Source organism: Heliangelus exortis, chromosome 13 (assembly GCF_036169615.1).
Source record: "Heliangelus exortis chromosome 13, bHelExo1.hap1, whole genome shotgun sequence".
Lineage (NCBI taxonomy): Eukaryota > Metazoa > Chordata > Aves > Apodiformes > Trochilidae > Heliangelus > Heliangelus exortis.
In genome coordinates this window covers 13,561,967-13,589,168 of record NC_092434.1, presented here as the reverse complement: position 1 = coordinate 13,589,168, position 27,202 = coordinate 13,561,967, and the positions used below count along the sequence as shown (strand labels likewise).

Genomic DNA, 27,202 nt, shown 5'->3' with positions numbered 1-27,202 from the left:
ATGAGGAATTGCATGATTTGATGCAGAGGAGCCACACGGGGAGGGTCATGAATCAGAAACTTCACCACAACTGTTTGATTTGTTTTCTCCTGTGAGATAGAGTGACCCCAGCCATTGGGTTTTAGTCAGTAATCTTTTTTGTTCCTAAATGCTGGGTAGCTTCAGGAAGTTGAAAAAAATGGAGAGGGTTCTAGCATAGGTTTACCCTGAACTCACATAAGTCTCTTTAGTACGCAAATTTTCCAGCAGTTAATCTGTATTTCAAAAATAGAAAATGAAAACATTATATCATATTTAATGTGGAAAATGTGCACTTTATTAAACTGGTAAATATTTATTAATAATATTAGAATTCATCTTTAAATTAGACATTTCATGAATTACCTTGCCTTGAAGCTATAAAAACTTTATTGCAGCAATAAAAAAAAATGTAAAGGAGGCATTTTGACTACGAAATTTCATTTCATGGTCAATTGAATTTACTGTATCTGAAAGAACTAAAGATGGGATTGTAAAATAATTATGATGTTCGGATACAGTTACAGAACAATGTTCTTAGCCAGCAATACCAGGATGCTCTTATTTAAAGGCTGCATTAATGGTATATTGCTAATCACCAAAGCTGCTTTAGCTGAATGCAAACTTAAATTATTTTAATATGAACTGCACTGAGTTTATTGGTTATCTTGTGAAGCATTTGAGAGCTTTACTGTAAGCAATATTTAATTTAGATAAATGTATTCCTACCCTGCTGAAAACTCTGGTAGAAGAGTTTCACCTTGAAGAAATGTCATGAGATTTTAAATCACAAATGTTGAAAAAATAAAATGGGCTTGGACAGAATTATGATTAATACTGTGTGTTTTTGGCTTTTTTCTATGTACTACCTGACATGTTCACCTATAAACTTGAATGCAGAGTCGCCAGAGGCATGGTTAAAAATAGGTTATGTCAAGGTTCTCCTATGTCTCCCTTAGGGCATGGAGCTGGCTAGCTACCCTGTAATACTTCTGCAGGTATCTCACACATTTCCACACAGGAAGAAAAAGAACATTACCTTTTTAAATATTAATATAATATATTAATGTATTATTAAAAATATTAATGTATTGTTATATAGTATTATATTCATGGCACAGGAAAGAGACTTACTGTCAGAAAAAATGAGCAATTATTAAAAGATCATATTGATGAGGTACCAATTATTTAGACTATTAAGAAAAAGGTAGGGTTTTTCCTGCTGCACAGGAGCTGGAGCCAGGCACGCTGATGATACTATTGAAAGAGTGACAATTTGTCACGATGCTCATTACCTTCATTATTTATTACTGGCAACAAACAAAGCACATTTATCTTACTTAACAGCATTTTTCTGCACTTAAAAGGAGACAACAGCAACAAAAAAGAGGAGACAAAATAAAGGAAGTTTGATTGACTTTCATATTTTAATACTATGCAAATAAAATCATGGTGCTCAAAAATGAGTCACTGGAAAATGGAGTGCTGGTGGTGTACCTTTGACTTCAAAGAACACAGGGATTTACATGATGCAAATATTATCCTAATAAATACCTGAATATAAATAAGTGGAAATCAGCCCCAAAGAATTTATATTAATGCTGTTTTTTGTTGAGCTGACCGTAGAAAAATTATTTTAATCTGCAAACTGTGGCAGTTCTATAAAACTACAACTTGTGCTCCTGAGGGTTCCTTTTTTTAACACCTCTCTATAATCTGCCCAGCCTGCTGAGTAGCATTGACATCAGTAGTACATCAATTTCAGAAAGTGGATTATTTTTACTAGACAGCTATTGTGACATATTGGGTCAGTCATAAATGAAAGATATTCATGCAAGCATGCAATACTTGTAATGAAGTCTCACTCTGACCTTCTGTATGATTGATTCTGTAATTTAGTTTTCTCAGGCAGTGCCTGAAATGAAATGAAATCATGTTGAACAAGTTTTGAATACCCACAGTGCACCAGGAGAAGAAAAATCTGCAGCCCCAGAGGCTTGAGAGAGAGCAGCTGAACGATTTATCTCCATGCTATTATAGCCTTTGCCAGCATTCAACATTTCTTTTTTTTTTTTTTTTTCTTTTTTTTTTTTTTTTCTTATTTGGCTTAAGTACTTAATTCTGCAGGTAGCTGTAAATGGGAAAATAAAATGCTGTTCAGATTTAAAATGACAGGACAGGAGTATGTGCAGGGGACTGATAAAATATCTTGAATAGAACTGACCTTTCATGTAGCTGAAAGTTACTGGGGGATTCATCCTCATAATTACCATATAGATTATTTTTATTTCTTTCCTGCAATGAAACATTTCAGAGAGCAGTAGTGCTGATTGAATGAAAATTGAACTTGTTAACATTCTTTTCAGCTTAGCCTGTTGTACATAACAGAAGGTTAGCTTTGATGAATTTCAGAATTCTCATTCTGATATCTAAGAAACAGACAGTAAAATAATTGTCTCTTTTCAGTCTGTTTTTTTTTTCTCTTTTATTCAAAAAAAGTACAGATGTTACAAAAACAGACTGATAATTTTCCGTATATTGCTCCCCATATTACTTATGCTGCTAGAGAAATATGTTCCCTATTTGATGAAGATTTGAACTGGTTTATGTTTTATAATTGTTGCAATGCTGTCAGTGCATTCAGGATTCTGCATAGATAAGGGTAATTCTTAGTGGAATGTGCTCATCTTTAATTACACTACTACTTAGGAGTGGGACTGTGCTCAAGTCAAAGGCTGATGGTGACTATTGCTTTTATTTCAAGAAGAGACTTTTAAAATAAACAGCTCAGTGATATGGCTTTAAAGAGCTGAGTTGCAAATTTGAGCTTATTAAAGGCTGCATTCATCAAATATTATTAATGTTTCAAAACAGTGGTGCCTCTTACTTAAAGGTCTACATCTTTTTTAGTAATTTAAATTCCCAAATTACTAATTAACTTTCAATGGATGGATTAAGAGAAGATTGCAAAGATAAAAGCTAAAATGTTGCTTCAAAATTGGCAAGACCCAGTTATTTCACTGCTCTCCAAACCGTATGCCTCTAATTTTTATGCTTGGTTTTCCTTCAGAAAGAAACTTGTTTGTAAATCTTTCTTTAATATCCAGTCTGTAATCTCCTATCTACAGAGAATGGAGTAGGTTTTCAATTAATACAATGTTATAACAACATTGTTTAATGTGTTGCAGATGAAACAGTTATTTCATGGGTCATTAATGTGTTTAACGCCTGGAATGCTCTATTAAAACAAGCCCTTGTTATTGTTATGTACATGTTTACTGTCATCTTAATACAAAACATACAACTAATTCCAGAAGACTTTAATTATACATTTATAGGAACAGCATCTTTCTTACTAGAAAGATTTTATCTTCAGAGTTTTTTCTTATTTTTACTTTTGCTTTGATTACCATGGTGGATTAGAAACCCAGTGTTTGTCTGGTTTGTGTTGGACAGAAGAGGTAGCTGTTATCACTACTGCTTTTAATAAGAAAAGAAAATTACCCAGGTACCAGGAAAAATTCATCTCATAATCTTAAATTAAAAAGTGCTCTGGTGGCTCCGATCAGTGATTTGGCCATAGAAAGGACCTTTCAAATGGGGACAGACATTTTGTCAAATTGGACTTTCAGGACTCAGTTGGGATTTTGTAGTTGGGGTGCCCACTGTCAGCTCAGCCATGGGACAATCTGGTTTCTGCCTGCAGACCTGAGCTTTGTGCTTTGCTGATGAATGTTCAAGCCTTTACAGAGTCTTTTTTTTTTTTTTTTTTTTTTTTTTTTTAATCGGTGTATAGCTTAATGTTTTGTGTCTAATGACAAAGTTGTGCATTCTTTAGTTACCTTTCACAGAGCATTGTATGCACAGCCCCTGGGGCCTTGGGGACAACAGGCTGAACCCCCTGGAGGCAACAGGCAGCAGTTGCTTCTGCAGAGAAGCTACAAGCTACAGCTTTAATATGGTATAAAGATAGTACTAGCCTAATGATACACTGAATAATAGGGTTTCAATAGTATGTAGATTTTTATGTCCTCAGTGACATTGTAATATTCAGTGTGGATAATATAGTCTCTTTTCTGAGATGTGCTCTTCCCTCCATTCTCATCAATGCAGACACAATGGGCCATCTGTTAATGAGCTGTTGTGGTTGGAGAAGGGAACATATTCTGGGGTTCTTTTCAAAACCAGGCAGCTCCCAGTAACTGCAAGAGTGAACCTGTCCATAGGAAAGACAGTGGCAGTAGTTGTTCAAGGCACGTGTTGGAATAGCAGGTACTGCTGGTGCTAAAAAAAAAATGAAAAATAAAAAAAAGTAGTGTGAGTAGGTTATTACCTCTCAGAATACATGAGGCATTTCCATACAAAAGAAGAGAAACATAACACTGGCAGAACAGTCTGGGGAAAAAAGACTGTCACAATTTCAGATTAATAATGCCTAAATTGAGATCCATCAGCTCCAGAAAATATTGTAAGGTGCCATTTGAATAGGTGGAAAATGCTCTACCCTACTGGGAAAGCTGTCAGGAACTGAAGTGGAAGCTGAATCTGTGATATTCCTAAGAACTGAACCCAAAAGGAATGTGGATGGATGTGACTGTGGGCACCATCCACACCACCAGCTGGGCACTGAGCCTGGGCCACAGCTTTAATATATTCTACCTCCTGAGTTTAAACTCTAAAATCAGGTGCTGCTTTCTTAAGCCAGCCAAATGAGGCAGGTGCTGCAGCTGATCTGGATGTGTTGTCCCATTTCTTGGGACCAGCTACACCCATTCTTGGGTTATTTGAAAACTTCCTGTGAAAAGACTGGTATTCTCTGCTGGTACCACCTGTGTTTTCCCTTGGAGAGCTTATCCAGTACTCAGCTTCCACTTTAGGTTGTCTAAAAAAATACTAAGTCTGTGGAGTTTTAAGTTATTCTGTTTTGCCAGGTGGTTGGCTCTGGTTGACTACAAATAATTTTCTGATTTTCTGATTGGCTTTAAAGAAACAGCAACAAACAAACAAAGAAAACCCAAAGACCCAAAATAAAAAATAAACCCCTCCAGAACATAGCCCTCAACATGTGTAGCAATTTTTAAACAAACAAATGCTACTTCACCCCCAAGTCTGTGTCACCTCTTCCAATTCCTTCCACATTTTTTGTGCCTTTGGTAGTTCAGGAGTTGTCATTCTTCCTTCCAGTCTCTCCCAACCTTGCTTACACATAAGGACTTCTGAAGTCTGGCTTTGATTTGGTAGCTGAAGAACCTGATGTTGCAGAAGTTGTAACAGAAGAGCTCTAACAGCATTTATCTGACATTCTGGGACTTAATTTTAACTCTGCAGGGTTTGTTTGCACTGTGCCATTGCTGTTTGCACACAACAAGCCGAAGCTTGTTCTGCTAATTTGGGAAGAAGCTCATCATGGCAACAGACTCATCAGAGCAGAGCCCAGATCTGTGATCTGAATCACACATGTATTGTGATCATGCTGTTGGGTACCTTGTCCAAAAGGAGTGTGATTCAATATGCTTGAAAGTATGGTAGAAGTTAGTGGAGAATCTGGTTTTAAATTCCTCCGTGAAATGGTGTAAGAATTAAATTATAAAGAAGATGTTAATTGGGTGCTGCTAAAGCCTCAGTTGCAGGCTCTGTGGATGGGTGGAGGACTGGAGCAAGGTTATGGTGGACTCAAGGAATCAATGAACAACCAAAGCAACCAAACAGCTTTTCCTGGCAGCTCACTCTGGGGACTGCTTGAGGAACCGACTGGGTCACCTCTCAGATGGGGTTTTACAGCAAAGGAAGGGGGTAGGGACAAAGTTCCCAGGCAGCAAAAGCCTCGTGCTAGGGTGGTGGGGAATCTTGAGTAAGAATTACAAGGATTTCAGAGAAAAATAATCTATGAGTTTGGTAGTTGTGTGATTTTGGCCTAGCTGTGAGTTTTTAGTATTTCCTCACCAGTTAACACAGAGTTTTGTTGAAGATAGGTGAGAGTGCTGTGAATGAGCTGGACCCACGGAGGGCACAGAGCAGTGCTGGAGGGGTACCCAGTCCTGGGAGCAATATCAGTCTGGCTCATTGGCTCTGTCCCTTTCCAGAACCACCTGGGTTGGAAAAGAGCAGTGTAGAGGAAAGTGACCTGGGGGTCCTGGTGGACAGAAGGATGACCATGAGCCAGCAATGTGCCTTTGGGGCCAAGAAGGCCAGTGGCATCCTGGGGTGCATTAGAAGGAGGGTGGCTAGGAGGTCAAGAGAGGCTCTGGTCTGCCCCTCTGTTTTGCATCTGGAATATTGTGTCCAGTTCTGGCTCAAGAAGGACAGGGAGCTGCTGGAGATAGTCCAGCCCAGGGAGATCAAGAGGATGAAGGGATTGGAACATCTCCCTTCTGAGGAAAGGCTGAGGGAGCTGGGACTCTTCAGCTTTAATGGGGCTGGGGGGCAACCCCATTAATGTTTATAAATATCTAAAGGCTGAGTATCAGAAGGATGGAGCTGGGCTCTTCTCACTGATGTCCAATTATAGGACAAGGGGACAACGGGTGCAAGCTGGAGCACTGGAGGTTCCCCATTAAATATAAGAAAAAGCAATCTTTTGGACACATCTGCAAAGATATATTTTTTCTGAGCCAGTGTGTACTGTTTGTTATAGCCTTTATGGGAATTAAACTAGGTAAGGTTTACTTTTCTGCAGAGACATGAAGCAAAACAATGGAGTTTTCTCATTGCAGAGAAAAGAAGCTGCTGCTTGCAGTGGATCTCCTGATAACTGCAGTTTGACAGATCCATTACTGGTGGCAGTGTCTGAGGAGGGGGGCAGGAAGGATACTTCTTCAGTGGTGGCAATAGCAAGCACAACTGTTTTGTATTCTATAAAATAAGGATTTAATCTCTGACAGAGAAAAGCATCCGGTTAGTTCAGTTAGTTTTGATTGGCAGTGAATTCCAATCTTGTGAAAATTTAGATTAATGGATTATTTTATCTGTAGTTTGCTTGTGGAGAAAGAGAGTATTGAGGATTTTTTAGAGATATGCTGACTTGCCCAAAAGTAAAAGGAGTAATTTACAGACAGGGACAACTGAGGATTTCACTCTTTACATTGCAGTGCATTTGCTTCATCTTAAGTATATCCTCTAAAATATTACATCAGATTATCTTACATTGACAGTGACAAATTCCTAAGGCAATAGAATATATAAGGTTTTAAGTCAACTCCTGAAACCAGGGAATTGTGAGCATAACCATAAATGTTGGATTTTGCATCATGATTTTTTGGCAGATTTCTGGCTTTCCTAATAACAAAAAAAGCTTCTGCAGGATAGGGTCATATCCCAGCCCTTCACCTCCCTATAGGCACCTTCATGGGCTCAATCCTGGCCTAGGTAGAAAGAGTCTTACTGAAGGTGTTGCCTATTGCAATGATTGAAGGCTGTATACATTTATTTTGTCAAAGTCTAAAAAGTAATTTCCTAGCTAGGTTTTTAAAAATCACATCAAATATTCCTAGAGATTAAAATCCTATTGCTAGAAATCCAGGATAAAACTACTGTATGTTTTCAAACTGCAGGCAAGGGGAAATGAGGGCATCTCTCAATGTAATGACTGGATGCATTTGTCAATCTGTCACAAGAAAACATTAGCTGTATTAACTACTGGATGCTAATTAAGTTTGTAACAGAAGAATGAGCTATCTTTTATTACTTTTTCTCTTAGTACTCAGTGGTACGGTTTGTTTTGGCTGGCTCAGGTACAGTTATTGTTGAAAACCACCTTTGATGGTACTCTATAAATTATAGCATGGGAGTTCACACATTTTTTTTTTTTTAAGTCTCATTACTCTGTTGTTTGCTTTCCAATAGCTGTTGAGGAATTGATCTTTTATCAGTTTTTGGGATCTTACACTTTTGCAAATCAAAGTAAGTTATATATTTGGCATATGCTGTGAGATGTGTCCTCTGGCAATCTGACTAACTATGGTTTCTTTGGCATGACTGTCTAAATAGATTAGAAGAGTTGAGTCAGAGAGTTTGATGGATGATATATCCTTATGGTTTCTTTCATGAGGCCTCCTATGCATGGAGTGCTGAATGTCTGTGCAAGAGGCTGGTGACAGGGAACCAGTGTGCCCAGATACAGTCACCATAAAGTTGTTAAGAGAAGGGGCAAACATTTTGGACCATGTTTTGCTTTTGTCATCCATGTGTACAATCAAAGAGAGCAGAGAGGTGGCTGCCATCCCCCTCAGTAAATGTCTCTCTACCTGAGGCTTTTTGTAGCACTGGTGTAGGATAAGAAGAGAGAGATCTGAGGCAGTGCCACTTCAGTTTGCAGGGGAGTCACACAAGTTATTTCTCTGTGCTTCTCCATTTCCCACATTATGTCCTTGTTTGATTGTCATGCTGAGTAAACCAGTGGCTGAGTTTTGCCTGACTTGTGTTAAAATCCCCAAGTTTTGTCTGTCTTCAATCCAAGACTGTGAAGCAGATCAGATTCAATCAAAACTTGATTCTGTCTGCTTGAGAAGTTCATGAATGTTGTCAGAACTAATCTGTCACTTTTGCATGTTACGAAAAATCGTGAATGCTCATAAATAATACTTGTGTGCCACTTCTACCTCTGCTTAAGTTTATGTAAAAGAGCTTGTGATAGTCTCTAAAAATTTCACAGTATTCTCAGTGGACTATTTTGAATACCTGAGCCTTTGCACGTTTCAGTTTCTGTGCAGTAAGGTTATTAGGATGTCTTGTGGGTGCTTTCATGCACTTGTATTTCTATGCATGCTCCTGATATAAGATGATTTTAATTTGATAAACTTTTTGTGCATGATGACAAGCTACTGATCCTTTTGTTTCAGTTGTTGTAGTATAAGGGAAAAATAAAGTTGAGATAATTGTTGGAATTTTATTTTCTTGATTATAGGTTTCTCCTTAAAAGATTTTGCTTGCTCAGGAGCTATATATAAATGGTGTAGACTTCCATGTTGCTATTGACTTACTCCTCCACCTTCTTCCAACTTGCTAATCTACTGTGTATAGATAAAAATTGTTTATACTCCCTTGTCTGAAAGCTCTTCCGTAAGTACCATAGGTTGTTGAAGTCCACAAGACTGTACCACAAAGTAAAAATTAGAATTCCTATCCTTTCCGTGTGCTATTTTTTTAATATTGATTAGTCATATAACTTTGAATTTAAGTGCAGAAAATATATTGTTTCTTGTTATGGTATCTACATATGATGTAAATGATAGAGATTGGAGATGATACAAAATGTTTTTCTTTAAATAACTTATCTTACCCTTTTTGTGCTAGATAGCTAGTTACAAAATATTGTACCACTTCTAGCTTTTAGTGAAATTTTTAAGATTTAAAACAAAATCTAAAAAGATACAGAAAAGAAAAACTGGAATTAAATAAGTGGATGTAAAATAGCACACAAGCATCAAAGAGTGTCAAAGGAAGGGACAGTTAAGAATTCATGGGCTTGTGCATAAAATTAGATTCTGGGTCAGCACAAGTCAAGAGAATTTAGTCTCAATAAAATCATAGATGCAACCAAAATGACAAGACTTGGAGTAAATCATTTGTAACCCATGTCATTGCATTTTGTTGCCTTGATGTGAAAGGCCAGGAAGGCCTGTGTTGTGTAACAATAAACAGAGAATAAAAACCAGCTTTTAGCTGAAGAACACAGCCAGGAAAGTGCTGCCTGCAAAATAATGAAGAAAGTTAATTTCTATGAGAGAAGGCCACTCTGATGATCTCCACCTTTGCTTGGCCAACAGTTTTTCCTCACGCAATGAAGCAATGTTTGTAAACTAAAATGAATGGAGTAATATGCAGCAAGTGATATCCTTTTACAACAGACTTTGAATGACTTCCAGCTGCCACTGCTGATACATGTCACAGTGCAAATAACCCCATAGTTAGCAGGAGTCAATTTTTACAACAAGGTGCCCTGAAGCAAATGGGTATTTCAGCCAATAAGTCTGATGTTTTGATCTTTCTATATCAAGTGCTCTGCTTTTGGCACATACATTCATCTCTAAGGAACGTTACTGAAAATATTAAAAGAATTTAAGAATTAGGAGAAGCAGTGTGGTACTGTATGGATGATCAGCCAAGCTGGCAGTGGCTTGGAGGGCATGGGGAAAATGAGGGCAAGACCTATTGTGTAGGATCTGGATCATGAGCTTGTGGGCTCTTTTCATCTGCACTGGATCTAGAACAACACTACATGTATTTTTATGCTATATAGGGTTCCTTTTTTTCTGTCTAGGCTTCAGCAGAAAGACACATTAATGCCAAATTCAGAGTTCTTATGATTTATTGCTATAGCGAAGTATTGCAGCACTGGTAGATAAGATGGACAAGGCAGGGTGTGCATCTTCTCTAACCTGTCTATGGCTGCATTTTTAGGAGGTTTTTAGGAGCATAGAACCACTGCCTCTGTCACTCGGACTAAACTCACCTCTGTGCTGATAGATTTTTGGGTACACTTAATAACTGAGAGCACTGAGAAAGTCAGACTCCAACTGTGGAAGTCCAGTGCATTTTACACTGGGCTCCCTGCATTGCTGTTTTGTTCTGTGTAATTTCATTAAGGATTGCATCTGCTACTAATTGCAATGTAGGTTATTAATAATGAAAGAGTTTTCAAAAATCTGATTTATTTCTCCCATTTCTGTCTGTTTGAACAATGATTATAGATTAATCAGGATGCCAAATCAATTTATGAGCTACTTATTCTCTAAATAACTTTTTAAAAACTTTTCTATTTAAATGTTCTTTCATTGTGTATTGATGCATATGTGGTTAAAAATTAAAAAACAAAAACCCAAAACTGGGTTGTTCATAGGCAGATTTCAGTTGATTTTACAATTGATTCAGCATCTCACTTTTTATTTAGGGATGTGAGAAGTGTGCAGATGCAGAAGAAGACAGAGTTTGTGCCCTCAGGAAATTGTAGTAACAACACCATGCTAGCACTTGAGTTTGAGACAATCAGTATGAGAAAAATAAAATCTCTGATGGTACTTAACTTGCTAGTTCCAAATGTGTTTCATTTCTGGATTAAAGACAAAAATACATAGTTTTGTGTGGTACTTGTAGACAGGGATTTTTAGGATTAGGGTTACTTGAGTGGTTCTCCAGTGTCCTGCAGTGTCTGCACTCTAGACCTGGCAAGGAAATATTCTTTGTTTAAAACAACTTGAAAATCTCACTCAGATAGGGTTGTTTTATACTTACTACTGTTACTGCTTACAGCTAAGCAAACTGAATCTCAGTTAAGGGAGATGCTTTTCTTTATACCCTTACCCTGGTTTTGGTTACTTTCTGCATTTGACAGCAGTTCGTGTCTTCTCAATTGCAATGTTTTCCCTGTATCATCTGTTAGCCCTTTCCTGGTGTTTCTTTGGGTATTTCACAACACGTCAAGAGAAGAAATGTTTGGAAATGGGGAAATGCATTTTTTACTTTCACAACAAAGTCCCCACACGTGCAGGGAAGGGAAGTCTGGGGCAACTGTTGCTGTATTTAATCTATTAGAAAATGAATTTGTTCCGTTGGAAAGAAATGAAACAAACTGCAAGATAACCACGTTAGCTCTGTAAGCCTGTGAAAATAACTCTGCCTGGTAATGCTCTGTGGTCACGGGGAATGACTAAATGATGTTTCAATCTCTTTTAGGATCAGAGTCACACACAGGTTTCCCAGTATCGCCAGGATCCCTCTCTGATTATGAGATCTATTGTCCAGATGACTGATGCTGCCCATTCGGGAATGATGCCTCCCTCACAGCTCACCACCATTAACCAGTCTCAGCTGAGTGCACAGCTGGGGCTGAATTTGGGCAGCACTAATTTGCCTCACACTTCACCCTCTCCTCCTGCGAGTAAATCAGCCACTCCTTCCCCATCCAGCTCAATAAATGAGGAAGATGCAGATGAAACAAACAGAGTGAGTTATTCCCTGTGCTGTAGGGAGTGAGCTTGACGTGGCTGTGTGCTGTATTTCCAGGGATGTGGCAGTATCATCTCAGCTGCTCTGTGGTCAAATAGACTGTACAAATGGATGGAAGGAGTTATAAGTGTGTGTGTGTTTGGTTGCATATATTAATAATTTATTTCAGATTTTAGAAATCTGGTGAATCTCTTCATTCTTCAATTTCGGATGGTTTTGTCATTTGGGCATTCTCTGGAGTGATATAAAACATAAATGCATTTAGATAGAAATAAAACAAGCTTTCTTCTACCTGAAAGTTTAGTTAATTTACTTTTTGCTTTAAATAAATCTGTTATGAAAGGAAAATTTTGACAAGAAAATAAAGCACAAATGTTACTATACGAGTATATTAAAAGGGAGTAATTTGTACTGTTCCCTGAAAGGTTTTGTCATTAAGTTAATGGGCACTGGCCATCTTTAAAGATCATTCTACAGGATCCTCAAAACACCAAAGCAAAATGCCTAGCACAGCTGTATATTTAGAGCCACTTTATCCCTTTGCTGCAGTGATCTGTGCATAGTTCAAAAGTAGAGGAGGAGGACATAGGGACCACACAGGAACCAGAGTTCCCTGTAATCCAGCACGTGCTGCTCTGGGTGTTCCCCATCCCAGTGAGCTGGGGCAGATGCCATCCCCCAGTGCTACTGTGCAGCTCCTGGCCCTGCACCAAGAGCAGAGGAGGTGGGTGGTGGAGGTGGTGGGAGTTCACTGCAGGTGAATAGAAATTGCAGAGCTGCTGTTGTGCTTTGCCCCAAGGGTGGGGCTTTTAAACTCCTGACCCGTGGCTAAGTTGAGATCATAAGGCTGGGCATTGGAAAATGCCTCCAAGCTCTTGTCTTTTGAGTCTCTACTGCTGAAATTACATCTTAATGGCAGAATGTAGATTGTCTATTAAAAATATAGATTAAATCTTAATTTTTTAAAATAGAATTTAGCATTGGTGTGTACTTTTTCAGGTCAAGCTTGTATGCTTGACTCTGAAAACCATGCTGAAACTGAGTAGTAGCTATTGATGCATTTAGTTCCAGTAGATCTGTTGAGATTAAGCTGAGACTAAATACAATTTCATAGGAGAAGGACTGGCACAACAGGACTCTCCAAAACGTTCCCTACTTGGTAGCATTATCCAGTATTAATCCCTACTGCCAATAATTTTTGGGAAATAATCTGAGTTATTTCGTGCGTATATTGACTGCCTTTGTTTCCACTGTTTCTTAGGCTACTGGAGAAAAAAGAGCTGCCCCAGATTCTGGCAAGAAGCCCAAGACTCCAAAGAAGAAGAAAAAGAAAGATCCCAATGAGCCACAAAAGCCAGTGTCAGCATATGCCCTTTTCTTCAGGGATACACAAGCTGCAATTAAAGGGCAGAACCCGAACGCTACATTTGGAGATGTTTCAAAAATTGTGGCATCTATGTGGGACAGTTTAGGAGAAGAACAAAAACAGGTAAAAATCCGTCCACAAAAAATTGCTTTTTGTCTCACAAAAAGTAAAAGTGTAGTCCTTCTAAAAATTCCTCCTACCTGTTCTCTAAGTGGGCCACTCTGCTTGCTGATAGACATCTTACTCTGTAGAGATAATTTCTACATAGAAATTGCTGAACATTTAAAAAACATTTTGTCATAAGAATCAGTAGTTACTATTAAATGGCTATATTTGTTTTTAAATTTTAAAAGGCAGTTTGTTAAAAACTCAGGTGATACTGTCCTGAGGTCCTGTTAAGACCATCTTCTGATGACTCGGATTTCAAAGCTCTTGTTTCCTATTAATCATAAGTTAGGAAAGGGGAAGGTACAGCACATTTACTATTTTCCTTTGATCTAGCTTATGAATTTGTTACAAAGAATGTTGATTTCCAACCTTTGAAGCCAATCCTCTGCTTCATTACAATGTTGTGTATGAAATATTATCCCCAGCTCAAAGTTGCTGCAGAATGATGATTTTTGTTCTTCCTCGAGGGTTTTTTTTTCTTTCTATAAACTTGCAACTCCTACACATGGAGTATGAAAAAAGTAAGGAAATAGAAGGAAAAAAATTATTATCCTGTTGATACTTTGTGCAGCTTCCAGTAGCAGCTGATGGAAGCTGCAATGGAGGGCTTGACTCTTGTTTGTGAAATACATTTAGAAACTTGTAGTCTGATTGAGCAGAGGGTGGTGAACATGTTTTACAGGTGAACTTTAGATTTACTGATGTTTAAAAACACAGATTCACTTTTTGTCTAACTATTCTTATTGAACTCAATGGGATTCTCCAAAACTAGCTTTGGGAAACTGAATTGTCAAAGCTCTATGAACCACCTTTTCTAAAGGTATAAATATTTTTTTATGTGTACTTCAAATGGTTATAAAAATACATTACCTAGGCATTTTTTGCTATTTTATACTACTTGAGATACTTTTTAGCCTCTGAAATACTTACTGTTCTAATATCCCTCTTACTTAGAGTCATTAAAATATAATTTCCTGGGAAGGTAAAGTGTGCATAGGGAGTCTTGTCAAACAGTTGGCTGATGTTTTTGTTCATGACAAACCAGTATAAATGGTGTTTGAGCCCAGTGAGTAGATCTGAAAGTCTGTGTCCACCCACAAGAATATTTAGATCTTCCAGGGAAGAAGAAAAAACATATATCAAGAGTATTTTAAAGTTTTTGGTCTGTGTTGTTTCTTTCTCTGCACATGATTTTCAGCATTTTGGCAAAAAAGTCTTAATAATTGAAGTTGGTGAAATTGTGGTCTCTCTTAATAGGTATATAAAAGAAAAACTGAAGCTGCCAAAAAAGAATACCTAAAGGCACTTGCTGCCTATAGAGCAAGCCTTGTTTCTAAGGTAAGCCTAAAAATGCCTTCAGTGTAATGCAGGTTGGCTTTTTGGCAATGGTGTTCAAATATGGAGGGGGCATGGTTATGTGTTACACAAAATAAAAGTAAAATCTCAGTATTTCTGTAAGACAGCTCTATTAGATATTGTGCTGCTGCTTGAACCCTGTTTAGTCTCTGAAAAAAAAAAATTCATCTCCTTTAGGGCATAATAGTGATTACTAAACAGTAACTTTGGAAATGTACATCTTCCTTTATCTACGGAAGGAAAATAATGCACTTCACTACAAAAGTAAAACTCAGTCATGAAAAGTACAGTGACCTTTTGACACTAACACTAACAAGTTACTGGCAGAGCTTTGTTTTTCCTCAGGAGCTACCTCTCAAAAGAGTGACTTGTTTAGCATGAAGCTGGAGGGCAGTTTTTAATGACAAAACTTAAGTATTTCTTGCAGGTGAGAGGGAAAAAATGAGTGGTGGCTCTGAATTTGGAGAGCACTTACAAATGGACTGCCTGGCAGTGAGCCACGTGGAGTATTTTAGCAGATCTCAAGTTAAAATAAAGCTTGTAAAGAAAACAAAGCTTTACTGTCTTTATTAGCTGACAGCACTACACTGGTTGCAGACCTGTTGTATCTGAATACCATAAATAGAAATATGGTTATGGCCATTTACAACAGGGTAAAAATTAATCCAAGTGTTTATTTCTCTAATTATATTTCATTAAGATCTGAGAATCCTTATTGGAATGGATAACTGTAGAGCATTAGTAAATTGTGTAGAAAGGTGCTGTATATTTTAATTAACCTTAAATATAAATGCAGAAACTATACACATGCCTTCTTGAGAGGTAGAAGACTTTCTCCTTGTGTTGATGATGCATTTTTCTGTTGTCTCTGGAACTTAGATAATATTCTCAAATCCTTCAGTACCACAATGAGGAATTTATTTTGTCAGTCCTAAATTTTCTTTTCAAAAACATCAGGAATCATATTTTCTCCCAAAATCCTTGAGCTCTGTGCTGCCAAGTAACTTGTGGGAAGGCTCTGAGTGAAAATGATACACTGAGTCCAGAATTCATCCCATCTTCTTAGATGTAAGGCGTACTTGCTGTAGGTTTTTCATCCGAGGTGGCTGCAGAGAGTAGGATGGAACAGACACTCGTGCAGCACAGTTTGACACTTTATAAGCTAAATGTCTAAAACCTGTCAGTTAATTGTGCTGAAAGTGAGTTTTTCCCTCTGTTAGCTGTCGTTAGGAATTCTAGGCATTTATTCTACATGTTGAGTACAATGCAGATGTGTTAACTATGGGAGACAAATCCTACCTGTGGTGCTTAAATATACCTGATTTAAACATATGCAGTATGTATAAATATACCTAATAAAAGCACGCCTTTAGAGGCACACAAATGCCTCATTTGTTGCAACAGGCCTCTTTGGACTGTAGTTTGGACCTCCTCAAAAACCTCCAGGAAACTGGAGTTAGGTGGGACACTCTAAGCAGGGCATCCCAGAGATGCAGCTTCCAGAGTATTCCATCGGGTGTTCCTTTGACAGTGTTCCTTTGACTTTTCCTGCTGTGGATACCCAGGTCTTGGTGCCTCAGATGTGAAAAGTTACAAAAAGCAAATCGAAAAAGTTGTTTGAGAAAGTTTGTTTTTTGTAAACAGTTCTGATGCCACGGTAAGTGGTGCAGGGGGAGATGCACCAGCTCAGATTTGTCTCGCAAAGAAGAGTGGTTTTGTTTTGAAAACACATAAATGTATAAAGTGTTAGGCCCTTTTTTGCTCTTTCGGCCACACAATGTACATTACATCTGTGACTTTCTGGTGTAGAGAAAGGGCATGAGTTAGTTTTTTGTTTAAGTAAGAACTGGAACTACCATTACAGAGGCTGATGAAGAACCTGGGCTGGTGGGAGGGGGCTGGAACTGGATGAGCTTTAGGGTCCCTTCCAACCTGAACCATTCTATGATGAGGAAGTGATATAATGGATCAGGATCTTTTTAAGATGGCTGATCTTTCCAGATAGAAAACAAACCAAAACAAGTCTGTAGAGTAGCTGTGACTTTCACTTCTGTGTAAACAGTAGCAATGTTTTTTCTGTTAAAAATACACTTAATTTCTTGTCCAAACACAGGCTGCTGCAGAGTCTGCTGAGGCCCAGACAATTCGTTCTGTTCAGCAAACGTTGGCATCCACAAATTTGTCTTCCTCCCTTATCCTGAATACTTCTCTTTCTCAACACACAACAGTATCAGCATCTCCTCAAGCTCTTCAACAGTCCCTTCCCAGAGCAATTGCTCCCAAGCCCTTAACCATGAGACTGCCCATGAATCAGATTGTAGCTTCTGTTACCATTGCATCAAACATGCCAACAAACATTGCAGCTCCATTGATAAGCTCTATGGGAACAAATATGGTGGCAACACCATCTTCATCTCAAGTAAGTCCCTCCATGCAAAGCCAGCAGCACCAGATACAGCAGCTTCAGCAGCAGCAGATGCAGCAGATGCAACAGCAGCAGCTACATCAGCATCAAATGCATCAGCAAATACAACAACAAATGCAGCAACAGCATTTTCAGCACCACATGCAGCAACATTTGCAGCAGCAGCAGCATCTTCAGCAGCAAATCAACCAACAGCAAATGCAACAGCAACTGCAGCACATACAGCTTCAGCAAATGCAGCAGCAGCAAATGCAGCACATGCAGCACCAGTCACAGCCTTCTCCTCAGCAGCATTCTCCAGTAGCCTCGCAGATCACTTCTCCCATCCCTGCCATTGGGAGCCCTCAACCAGCACCTCAGCAGCACCAGTCACAAATACAATCTCAGACACAGACTCAAGTATTGTCACAGGTCAGTATTTTCTGAAGATAAATGATCTTGCAACATGGCTTTGTGTTGGTGGAGGGGGTAGTGGTAAACCATATTTGGCTGAAAACTGTAAATTGTTGATGGTAGTTATGCAGGGATGCATAACAGATCAAATGATCCTCTAAAGTGTCTATTAGATAGGCAATAAAGAACTACAATGTAGCTGTGTATCATCTTTTAGCTGACTATAAATCATTTTGTTTAAAATAAAAAAAAAAAACGAAACTGTGCTCTTTTTCATGTGATGCCTTTTTAATTTATTTAAGCTTTACCTACAATATGTGAATCAAATGGCCTAATAAATACCTGGACCTTATGACTGCAAAATGGCCTTTCAGAGATATATGATATAACCCTTCTTTCTATCTAAAAATGAATAATGCACTTGAAGGCAGTATGTACTCGTTGAAGCCCTTAAAGCACAGTTATAACTACCTGTAAAATGATGATTGGATTTCATACAATAATACTTGTATGACATGAGTTAGTTGATGGCATTTTTTGTCATGAAAAAATAGAGTAAATCACAGATTTTTGCCAAAGCTCTTAATTTTTTTTTCTCCTACCTGTCTTCAGAAAAACAAATGCAAGTAACTGAACTTAAATGTTTGACCTAACCTTTCACTTCATTTCTCCAAATAAACCTACCGTAGTTTGCAAGAAAATATATATTGACATTTACCCTCTTATGTTAATTCCAGTTACAGAACAAATGTGAATATTATATTCTGTGTTGAAGTGATGAGTTTCAGATTTAATACACTGTATTTTTAAAAGGGAAATGCACTTAAATAGAACTGTTATTACAGAAAGCTAAGATGACAAATGCAAGAGTTTTTAATACGCTGTGAACCAGTAGAATATTTAAATGGAACTCCACGACTGAATAATCAATGTAAATATTTTCTTTAAAAGTTGTAAGTTTTCATATCATGTGTTGTAAAGTTTTCATAAATGAGGCTTTAATGTAAACACTGGTAACATGAATTATTAATTGCTACATTGCTTATTGTGTTTTTATGCTGTTTTATACTTTTTTATGAGTTATGATAGCAGCTATTAAGTTGTTTGTATTTTGCTTATCTAAAATAAATGCTTTTATCTTGCTATAGAATAAACACATTTCAGTAAAATTGATGAGCACAAGTCTTTGATAAAAAATCAGAAATGTTTCCTTCTGAAAAGATTTTATTGGAAAAATTATTGAACCTAACTGGAATTTTATTTTCTGATCAGAACCAAGGGTGCAGTCAGCTCTTGTACCCCTACAGATGTGCTGTGGAATTGTCACCTAAACTTTGCTGAAGTTTAGAGAGAGAAAGCAGGTGGTAGGAGATTCAAAGCATTTGTAGTACCTTGTGTTGCACTTGAAGGAACTGGAGAGCAAATCTGGCTCTGAGCTGGAGTGCTCAGTGGTGCAAATAAGCACGAAGTGTGGTTTCCTTTGTGTCTTTGAGTTTCAGATGTAAACACAGCCATTGCCATGGGCTTCCCAGCTATGACTCCCAAACTCTGACTCAGGCTGATGATCTCCAGTTGTCTGACTTCTTCATAGGACGTGATAGAGAGGGCAGCAGGTATGTCACAGGGAGGATTTGGAAACATTCACATCCAATGTGTTGTCAGGTTATTAGTGCTGTTCATCTCTTTTGACTCTTAACAGGGAGGAGAAATCCTTTATTTCCTTCTTTCCCTTCTTTGCCTGCAATAGCTGTGCTGCAAGTGCAGCCTGACCACTATCCCCAGTTGTCTTGCATGATTAATTACAGCATCTGTCCTGTCAGAAGCTATAATGAAGAGGTCTTGATAAAAATTGCAAATTACCACTGGCAACAATCTTAAACTGCTTATGATAAAATGAAAATTAAAAACAGCAAGTGTCAAACCTGAGCGGAATCCTAATCCTGTTTGAGGCGGTGTCCATGGCTACCATGCTCAGGCCACGTCTCAAAAATAATGGGATATAGATCCCCAAAAAGTTGTGGCCAGACTTGTGGGAAGAGGTAGTATACTGTGTGAATTTATTAATAATGAATTCAGCTTTCAATATTTCATCACCTTCAGGTACTCTGTTTATTATGTACAAATATTGAACAGCAAGAGGTTCTAATTATAAATTTATAGATTTCTTGGAGAAGAAAAAAATCATGTATAGATTAAAGCTTTTCATAATAGGTGTTAGTTGACAGCTACCCATGCTCATAATAGCCTTGGTATGATATCTAATAATGTCTTGGATGGAGGATGTTTATTCCAAGCCTGAGGAAGGCTGTCTGCATTGGTAATGGCAGAGCAGAGGCTGGATGGGAGAAATTTGTGCCTGTCTTGCTTTTTAAGCAATGTTACATAACAAAGGGAACCATTTTATAGTCATTTTGAAACCTTTAGACAAATGTCTTCAGAAATAATTGCTAAACTGCATGTGACAGTAATTGTGTATTAGTTCTGTAATTGTCATTTTGAAGACCTATGAAGTATCGTTGGAAAAATGTCACTAGTGATAAGAGTTAATTACAACTGAAGTCTGTTTTCAACTATTTGCAGCGAGAAGCAGGTGTTATTACACTCATTAAATGATTTCATAAATCCTGGATTTTATCACATTTGATTAAGAGCTGCTGAACTACTGATGGTCAATTCCAGGAAAAGTAGTTTTAATTAATGTAGCTAAAAAGAATTAATCACAGAGCAGGACTGTGGATTTTAAATATCAAAATCTGAATCTTGAAAACCTGGAGCATCTTGCTTGCAACAAAATTATATATTTTTCATTACCCACAATAGCATATTGCAGAACATCTTGTGTTTCAGACTGTGCAAGTTGGTGTTCGTGTTCCTTAAATCTAAGGGAATAACTTCGCTATCATAGGTCATAAATAAAACTGTTAATTTAAATTGCTTAATATGCAATTCATACAGGAAAAATGCAGCATCCGTATGCTCTCAGTGTTGTGCTCAGTTTAAAGAATGTTTTCCTTCATATCATTTACAAGTACTTAACTGCTCCCTTCTTTTCCAAAGGTTTCAGATGCTTTATCACCCCAGTTAACCACAGTCTACTTTCACATTAACCCAGGTTGACACATGATGAAAAACATAAGGAGGTTTAATTTTTAGCTGACACAGGGTCATTAGTTTCTAACTTGGGGAACAAAGGCTTTAAATACCTCTATGCAACATAATCTCAATTTTATATTATCACCTGACCATTGTGGTTTGCAGGACAGATGGATTAAATATGTCGAGTTTAACCAGAAGTCTTTGCACTGCCTCCTTTCAATGGGGATTGGCTCTTTGAATGGCTCCTTTTTTCCATTTCTCACTTCATGGAGTGTTTTGCAGCACTGGACTTCATTCTAACCTTTCCCTCCCCCCTTTGTTTGGCTTTTGTTTTGCAACAGCTGTTATTATCGTTTTTGGTCAGCTGTGATTGCTGGAGGCAAAATAGGACCAGATGGTGTTTTGCTATGCATGAATGGCGAGTTAGAGGAGTTTAGATTGAATAGGCCAAGTTTGAATGGTGTCTATGCACCACCTGCCCTCTTCAGCAGCAGCACACACATCATAGGAGCATGATCTGTCTCAGACCTACTAGAATTGGATGGGAATGGAGGGAGCCTCCTTGGATTTTCTCCATATTTATTGATCTTCCATGCACTAACAGCATAATGCAGTACACAGTCAATTTGAGTTAATTGGATATGACACAGCATGTACATGTAATCTATCACTGCAGTCTCCTGGTACACCTTAGGTTTTGCTGCCATGAGAACATGCAGTATTAGCCTACATTAATAGGCTAAGTGGATGGAAGTAAAACAGGCTCATGGCGTGGCTTGGTTGAACAAAATACACTGCAGTTTTAAAATGATACCCTTGGAACTGCCAGCGAGGCAGCTAGATGTGAGTATTGGGGGTTTCATAGACTGGACTGAGGATTTTGGCAGAGAACAAAATGTACCTTATTCCCATACTTCTTTCTGAGGGTTGCCAGTGAAATTTAAACAACCAGTTGACTAAAATTAGGGAGCAGTGTCAGTAGTGATGAGCTGATGGTGTTCAGAAAGGGGGGGGGGGTGTTTATGTGGAGGAATCTACTTTGTAGCAGAAGGGATATTATATTAAGCAAATTCTGATTTCCAGCCCCTAAAACTCAGAAATTAAAATTAGGCATCCAAAGTGGTTTTAGAGTAGCAAAGGGACCCTTCAGTGTTCTAAAATTGGTCATAGAGGTAGAATTTAAATGTTAGAGTCATTTAAGATCTGTTGTATGCTCTGTTAAGGTTGGCTGAAGGACACTGCGTATGCAGGAGTTGCATATTATGGAATAAAAGACATTACAAATAATGAGTAAAATACATAACAATAACACATAATACATACATTGCTTGGATTGTAGCAGGACTTGGATGTTTAAAAGCCTGCTTAGAGATATAACTGGGGGTTGCCATCATGCTCTGCCTAAGCTGGCAGCAACTGCTCACTCTGTGTCTTTGTCTGTGGTGTCAGGTAGCCGAGTGAGCTACTTTATTATGAAAATTGCATTTGACTGAAAAAATGCTAAATATTTTCAAGTGCCTGTGGGAAAAGCTACGTTTGTATTAAAGGATTTGGTTCTTAAAGTCACCAGGAAGTTAATGCTTCTCAGGTGCATCTGAGGGAGAGAGTGTTCAGTTATAATAACTAAAACCTTTCAGAAGAGGCTGTATTGCTTTGAATAAGCTGTCCTGACACTCCTGTAGGCTACACTGGAGACTTAGAACATTCCTGTTTACTTCAGTTAAAAAGTAGAACTGCTATTTTAAACAGTGGTGTTTGTCCAACTTCTTGGGCCATTAACATCCGTGGCCCCTAGACAAGACAAAGTAGTGCAGTTTTCTTGAAAGGTTTGAAATGAAATTTATTTTGACCTTCTGGGTAAAAAAAAAAAAAAGTTGAATGGATCGATCCAGTTGGTGTAGTCATATGGGTGCTTCCTGGTCACTCTCTTTGCCTCTGGGAACCTCTTTATTGACACTGCCACCTTTGGTTTGTTATTTTTTCCGAAGTGGAGTTGTTACATTGCTTTAACTCTGCTGTTCTAATTGAAACAGAAAGGCTTTGATCTGGCAAATCACTTAAAATGAGTGGATAATTCACATATATAAGTAGTAATTTCATTTAAGTGACTACTCATATGCTCCATCATACAGTTGATGGGGTTCATATTCAAGTGCTTTCATAGATCAGGGGTCTAATTGCAAAATGTTGTATTTGTTTCCCTAACAGTTCCAGGTAGCAATAATAAGAATAATCAGAACCTAAAACCAACATAACCTAACTCATTTTTTCTGTTTTTTTCCTTTTGTAAAATTCTATTCTAAACAAGTCAAAGGTCTGGTTTTCAAGGAGAGGTGTCTAACCTTTGTGCTGGTTCATTGACTGTGCATCATCATAAATGTGTAAAGAATTAACCACCTGCCTGGTGATTTGTATACTCAGTCATTTAGCTGGGTTTCTGCTGTGCACAGGTCTGAAAACCTGTACCTGGATCAGCAGTCAAAGCTCTTGACTGAGCAGATGCCTTGACCAAATATTTTTATTTACAAAACAGGAGTGAATGCAGGCGAACAAGTGGCAGTATTTGTGAAACCTAAAGGGTATAGTTAACTGCAGGCTGGTTTGTTTTTTTTTAATGCTATGCCCATTCTGTGCTGATAGAAAACATATACATTGCATTAGCATAAAGTACATAAATAATAAATCCCATATGGGTGTTATACTTTTCTCACTGGTGATTATAAGTGTTTAATTCAGGAATTGCTTTTGCAGTCCCAGCAATCATGAGAACTGACTGTCCAGCATGTATATTTTAAAAAAAAATTAGTGGTGCTACTGAATACTTTCTTTCCTGTTCCTGAAAACGCTGAATATTCACTGGCTGCAAATCAGAGCTCACTTTTGTAAATTTTACCCTATTAGTTGTTGGTCAGGGGGTTCTCAGTGCTGCACCCCTGTGTGTGTACATATACACATAAACTGGTAGTAATGAGCAAACCCAGAAATGGTGCTGGCAGAATATAGATGAAGCAAGAGATAAAGATCACCCTTGTATCAACAGACTTTCTCCCTTATAATATTGTGGCAGATAAACCTCTGAGTGTTTTGGTTATTTACAGCAGATAGAGTGTTACAGCTGATCTCCAGCTGGAATACACCTAATTCCAGGTGTCAGTTTAGAGATACTGTACAGGTGTTTCTGTGAGGAATGGGCAGCCTTGGTTTTTTCTCCCTTTTAAATTTTTTAATCCCAATGCAAATGAAATCCTTATCCTTCACTTCAGAACACAGCAAGAGAAATTGAACATCTTTGAACAAAAATAGTGATAGAAATGTAATATTCTCATTCATTCACTTCTGTTGAAGTCTGCTGAAGCTGTACTTGGCTTTAAACCTAAGGCTGGGTTTGTTCTGATTATTTCTTGCCATTTTCAAAGCTGCTGATCAGCAACAGTTACTTGATACATGATTCTGCACCTCTGCTGGTTCAGCTGCACATCATGCAGATGCCTGGTGGGAATCATGCCAGGCCCAGTGCCCAGAGCAGGGTGATGGGCACGGCAGGCAGCGGGTCCCAGGCCATCAGCACGGGCTCTCTTCTCCTCTCATTTCATGTCGTTTCAGTGTGTGTTACAAGTCAATATAACTGATCACTTAAAAAGAACCAAGATCATGCAGTCGGGCTCCTGGCATCAGATGGCCATGTCACTGCAGCTGCTTTAGCAGGGCAGGAGATCACTTGTATGCTCTTAGGCCAGATTCTCCCCTGAGCAGTGACCTGTTAAAAGTGAAAACCAACTTTGCAGCATATCCAGGGCTCTATAAGAGGTTGTGAAGACAGAAAATAATCCCAGTGGTTTCAGGGGACTTTGGGCCAGGGATTCAAAGATGGGAACAAAAATGCTGCCATTGTGAGCGTGCTTGTAATTTTTTCAAATTATATAGAAATTCTGCAAATTCTTGCAGAAAGAGAGGTAATTCAGAGGAGCAGGAGGGACATCAACTTTTCTTCTGAATTTTGAAAATGAAAACTGTTGGGTATATGCTGCTATCACAGCAAAGTGTTTCTGTCCAGGTTCTGTGCTCCTGCCTGTAAACAGCTTCCACTGAAACCTGCAAAGTGACCGTGCAGAGCATCTGGGAAAATATTTGTGATTTAAATGCATTAAGGAAAATGATAATGCTATTTGACTTTGGTTAATCAATAACAGAGGAGAAATGTAACACTTTAGTTTGATTAACCTTCTGCCATACAACACAAAGTCAATGAAATCATAAATGCTTTTTTTCTTTCTTTGTTTTTTTTTCCCAAATTTGCATGAATTGCAGTGAGGTTTCATTTCTAGGAGGGTTTTTCTTCCACCTGTCACTATCTGTATATTTTATCTGAAGTTTGTTTGCTGCTTTAGAACAACATATTTGTCCACTGTAGACAAAATATGCACTTTGTTCAGTTCCTCACTCGAGGTCAAACTCTCTTGAAGAGAACAAGTGTGGGTTGTGTAGCTGTCAAAAGAGGGTTTAGTGCTTGACCCTAAGAAGCATTCAAAGCCCAGATCTCTCTTTTTTCATTGCTTTTCATTTTCATTGTTTGTGCTTTATACTTAAGAAGTGGCCTCTGCAGAGGGAAAAGCCCCTGCTTTGGTACTCACGACAGGCAGCCCTTGGGCTGAAACACCTCAAAAGCTTTTCACAGGGAGAATTTGGAAACCACTGCTCTGTGGCAACCTCTGGTGCATGATGGAGGCTGAGCAGGGTGTGGGGGAAGCCCGGGGAGGCTTGGGTGGAGGTGGAGTCAGGGATGCAGGGTGGATCCGTGAATGTGCTTGCAATACAGTACTGGAAAGTACTGGAAAAGTACTGGAAAGTACCTAGAGGTGTGGAGGCTTGGATGCAATGAAGCAGGAGGATGAATCCAAAAGGGTAAGTAGCTGAATTAATGTAGTTTTGAGGAAGATGCAATGTGTGAGTGGATGCACACTGGAAAGCTGATGATACAGGTTTATATAACTGTGCTCATACAGAAGTTGTCTTACGTTCTCTACAGATGGTGTTTATGTAGTGTAAGCAAACTCAGTGCTAGAAATAGCCATAAAAAAGCCCAAGATTCTGTCTAATTATTCACAATTACTACTGTGTACTTGGAAAGTGTTAAGTATTATATTTTTATTTTATAGAACTACAGTGCAATTATACTTGGTAATAGCTGTGAAGAGTACGAGGTGCCTCGTGTAAAAAATGCAAAATACTCGTAGTATTCCTAACTGAATCTGAGTTTTGGCTAACAAACAAATGTTGCAAAGGTGGATTTCAAGTCCTTTCCATCCCAGTTGGCAAGACTGTTGGCTTTATCTTTTTTATCTGAAGTAACTCACAGTTCTCCAGGGCCATTCCAAGGGAGCCAGGAGCACGAGAGGACCAAACAAACAGATGGAGTAAGATAACACGAACCTGAGCAGCAAAGGAAGGTGACCCCTTTGGAGAGTTGCACAATTCTTGTGCTACCCTGCCTGTGACAGGGCCAGTGCTCTCCCTGGGGGTGATTTTGGGTGCTGCTGGTGGGAAGGTAAGAATGCACGAGCTCTACCCTCAACTGGTAAAGGGATGAAGTGGAAGGAGATGGAGGGACACGAGAGAAATTATTTCCAGTCTGTAATCCTATCTTGCACTTTTGATTGTTCAAGGGTTCTCTGTTGCATAGAATGAATTGTTTAAATTGCAAAATCCTGAGGTCAAGGATAGATTGCTCCTGGGTTGGTAGGTCCCAGAATGTGGCACTGCTCTGTCCAGTGGCCTCCATCTGCCACTGAAAAATAATTGGTAAGAAAGCAATGAGTAGAAAGGTGGGACTGGCTGTAACTGATTGGCAATGCCTACTGAAAGGAAGCAGTTCCAGGGGGTTCACGGCCATTCTCCCCACTGGGGGAGTTTGGTGAGAGAGAAGAAGTGTCAGTAACTGGACACTGAGCTGGTTTTGTGATGCTTGGGACTGCTCCAGGGGCACCAGGTCCTGAGGGTTGGTGTCATTGCATTTCAGCCCTCCTTGTGAAGGGTAAAAGCCTCTAGAGGTTCAGTTGATACTGATTCAGCATGCATTTAGATGTAAAAATGTGCTTAAATTTCATAGATTTAAATTAAAGAGAAATTGTAAACACTCATAAAAGCCCAGATCACATCCGGTTGGTCTTAAGCTTCCACAGGCACCAATGGCTTCTGTTGTCTTTTGAACTTGGAGCTAAGTTAAAGTGTCCTGTGGATCTGGGGACTGTGGATCTCTGGCTTGCCAAGAGACCATTTCTAGTTGCCAGCATCCTGACTCTACCTTGTTCTTGGATACAATGACTCTAAAGCACGTGCTTAAAGTTAAGCTCCTTATGAAGTGTGTTCCCGAGCAGGAAACATAATCAAGACTGAGGAACAGTAGAAAAGGCTGTAACAGCTCATCATCCAGCTCATCT

General features: G+C 38.6%; 1 protein-coding gene and 1 long non-coding RNA gene across 3 annotated transcripts in view; both read left to right on the top strand.

Annotated features, from left to right (window-relative positions):
* TOX3 (TOX high mobility group box family member 3) overlaps positions 1-18,838 on the top strand; it is a 72,768-nt gene extending 53,930 nt beyond the window's left edge. For both annotated transcript variants that reach the window (XM_071756904.1, XM_071756903.1), the window contains exons 4-7: positions 11,689-11,958; positions 13,223-13,450; positions 14,753-14,833; positions 16,965-18,838. In XM_071756904.1, the coding sequence (XP_071613005.1) occupies positions 11,689-11,958; positions 13,223-13,450; positions 14,753-14,833; positions 16,965-17,702 (1,317 nt within the window). In that variant the 3' untranslated portion in view covers positions 17,703-18,838. The remainder of the gene's footprint in view (positions 1-11,688; positions 11,959-13,222; positions 13,451-14,752; positions 14,834-16,964) is intronic.
* A 6,769-nt stretch (positions 18,839-25,607) lies between these two features.
* LOC139801884 (uncharacterized) overlaps positions 25,608-27,202 on the top strand; it is a 421,250-nt gene continuing 419,655 nt past the window's right edge. Inside the window, exon 1 of the long non-coding RNA XR_011728379.1 lies at positions 25,608-25,667. This is a non-coding gene — a long non-coding RNA (uncharacterized lncRNA). The remainder of the gene's footprint in view (positions 25,668-27,202) is intronic.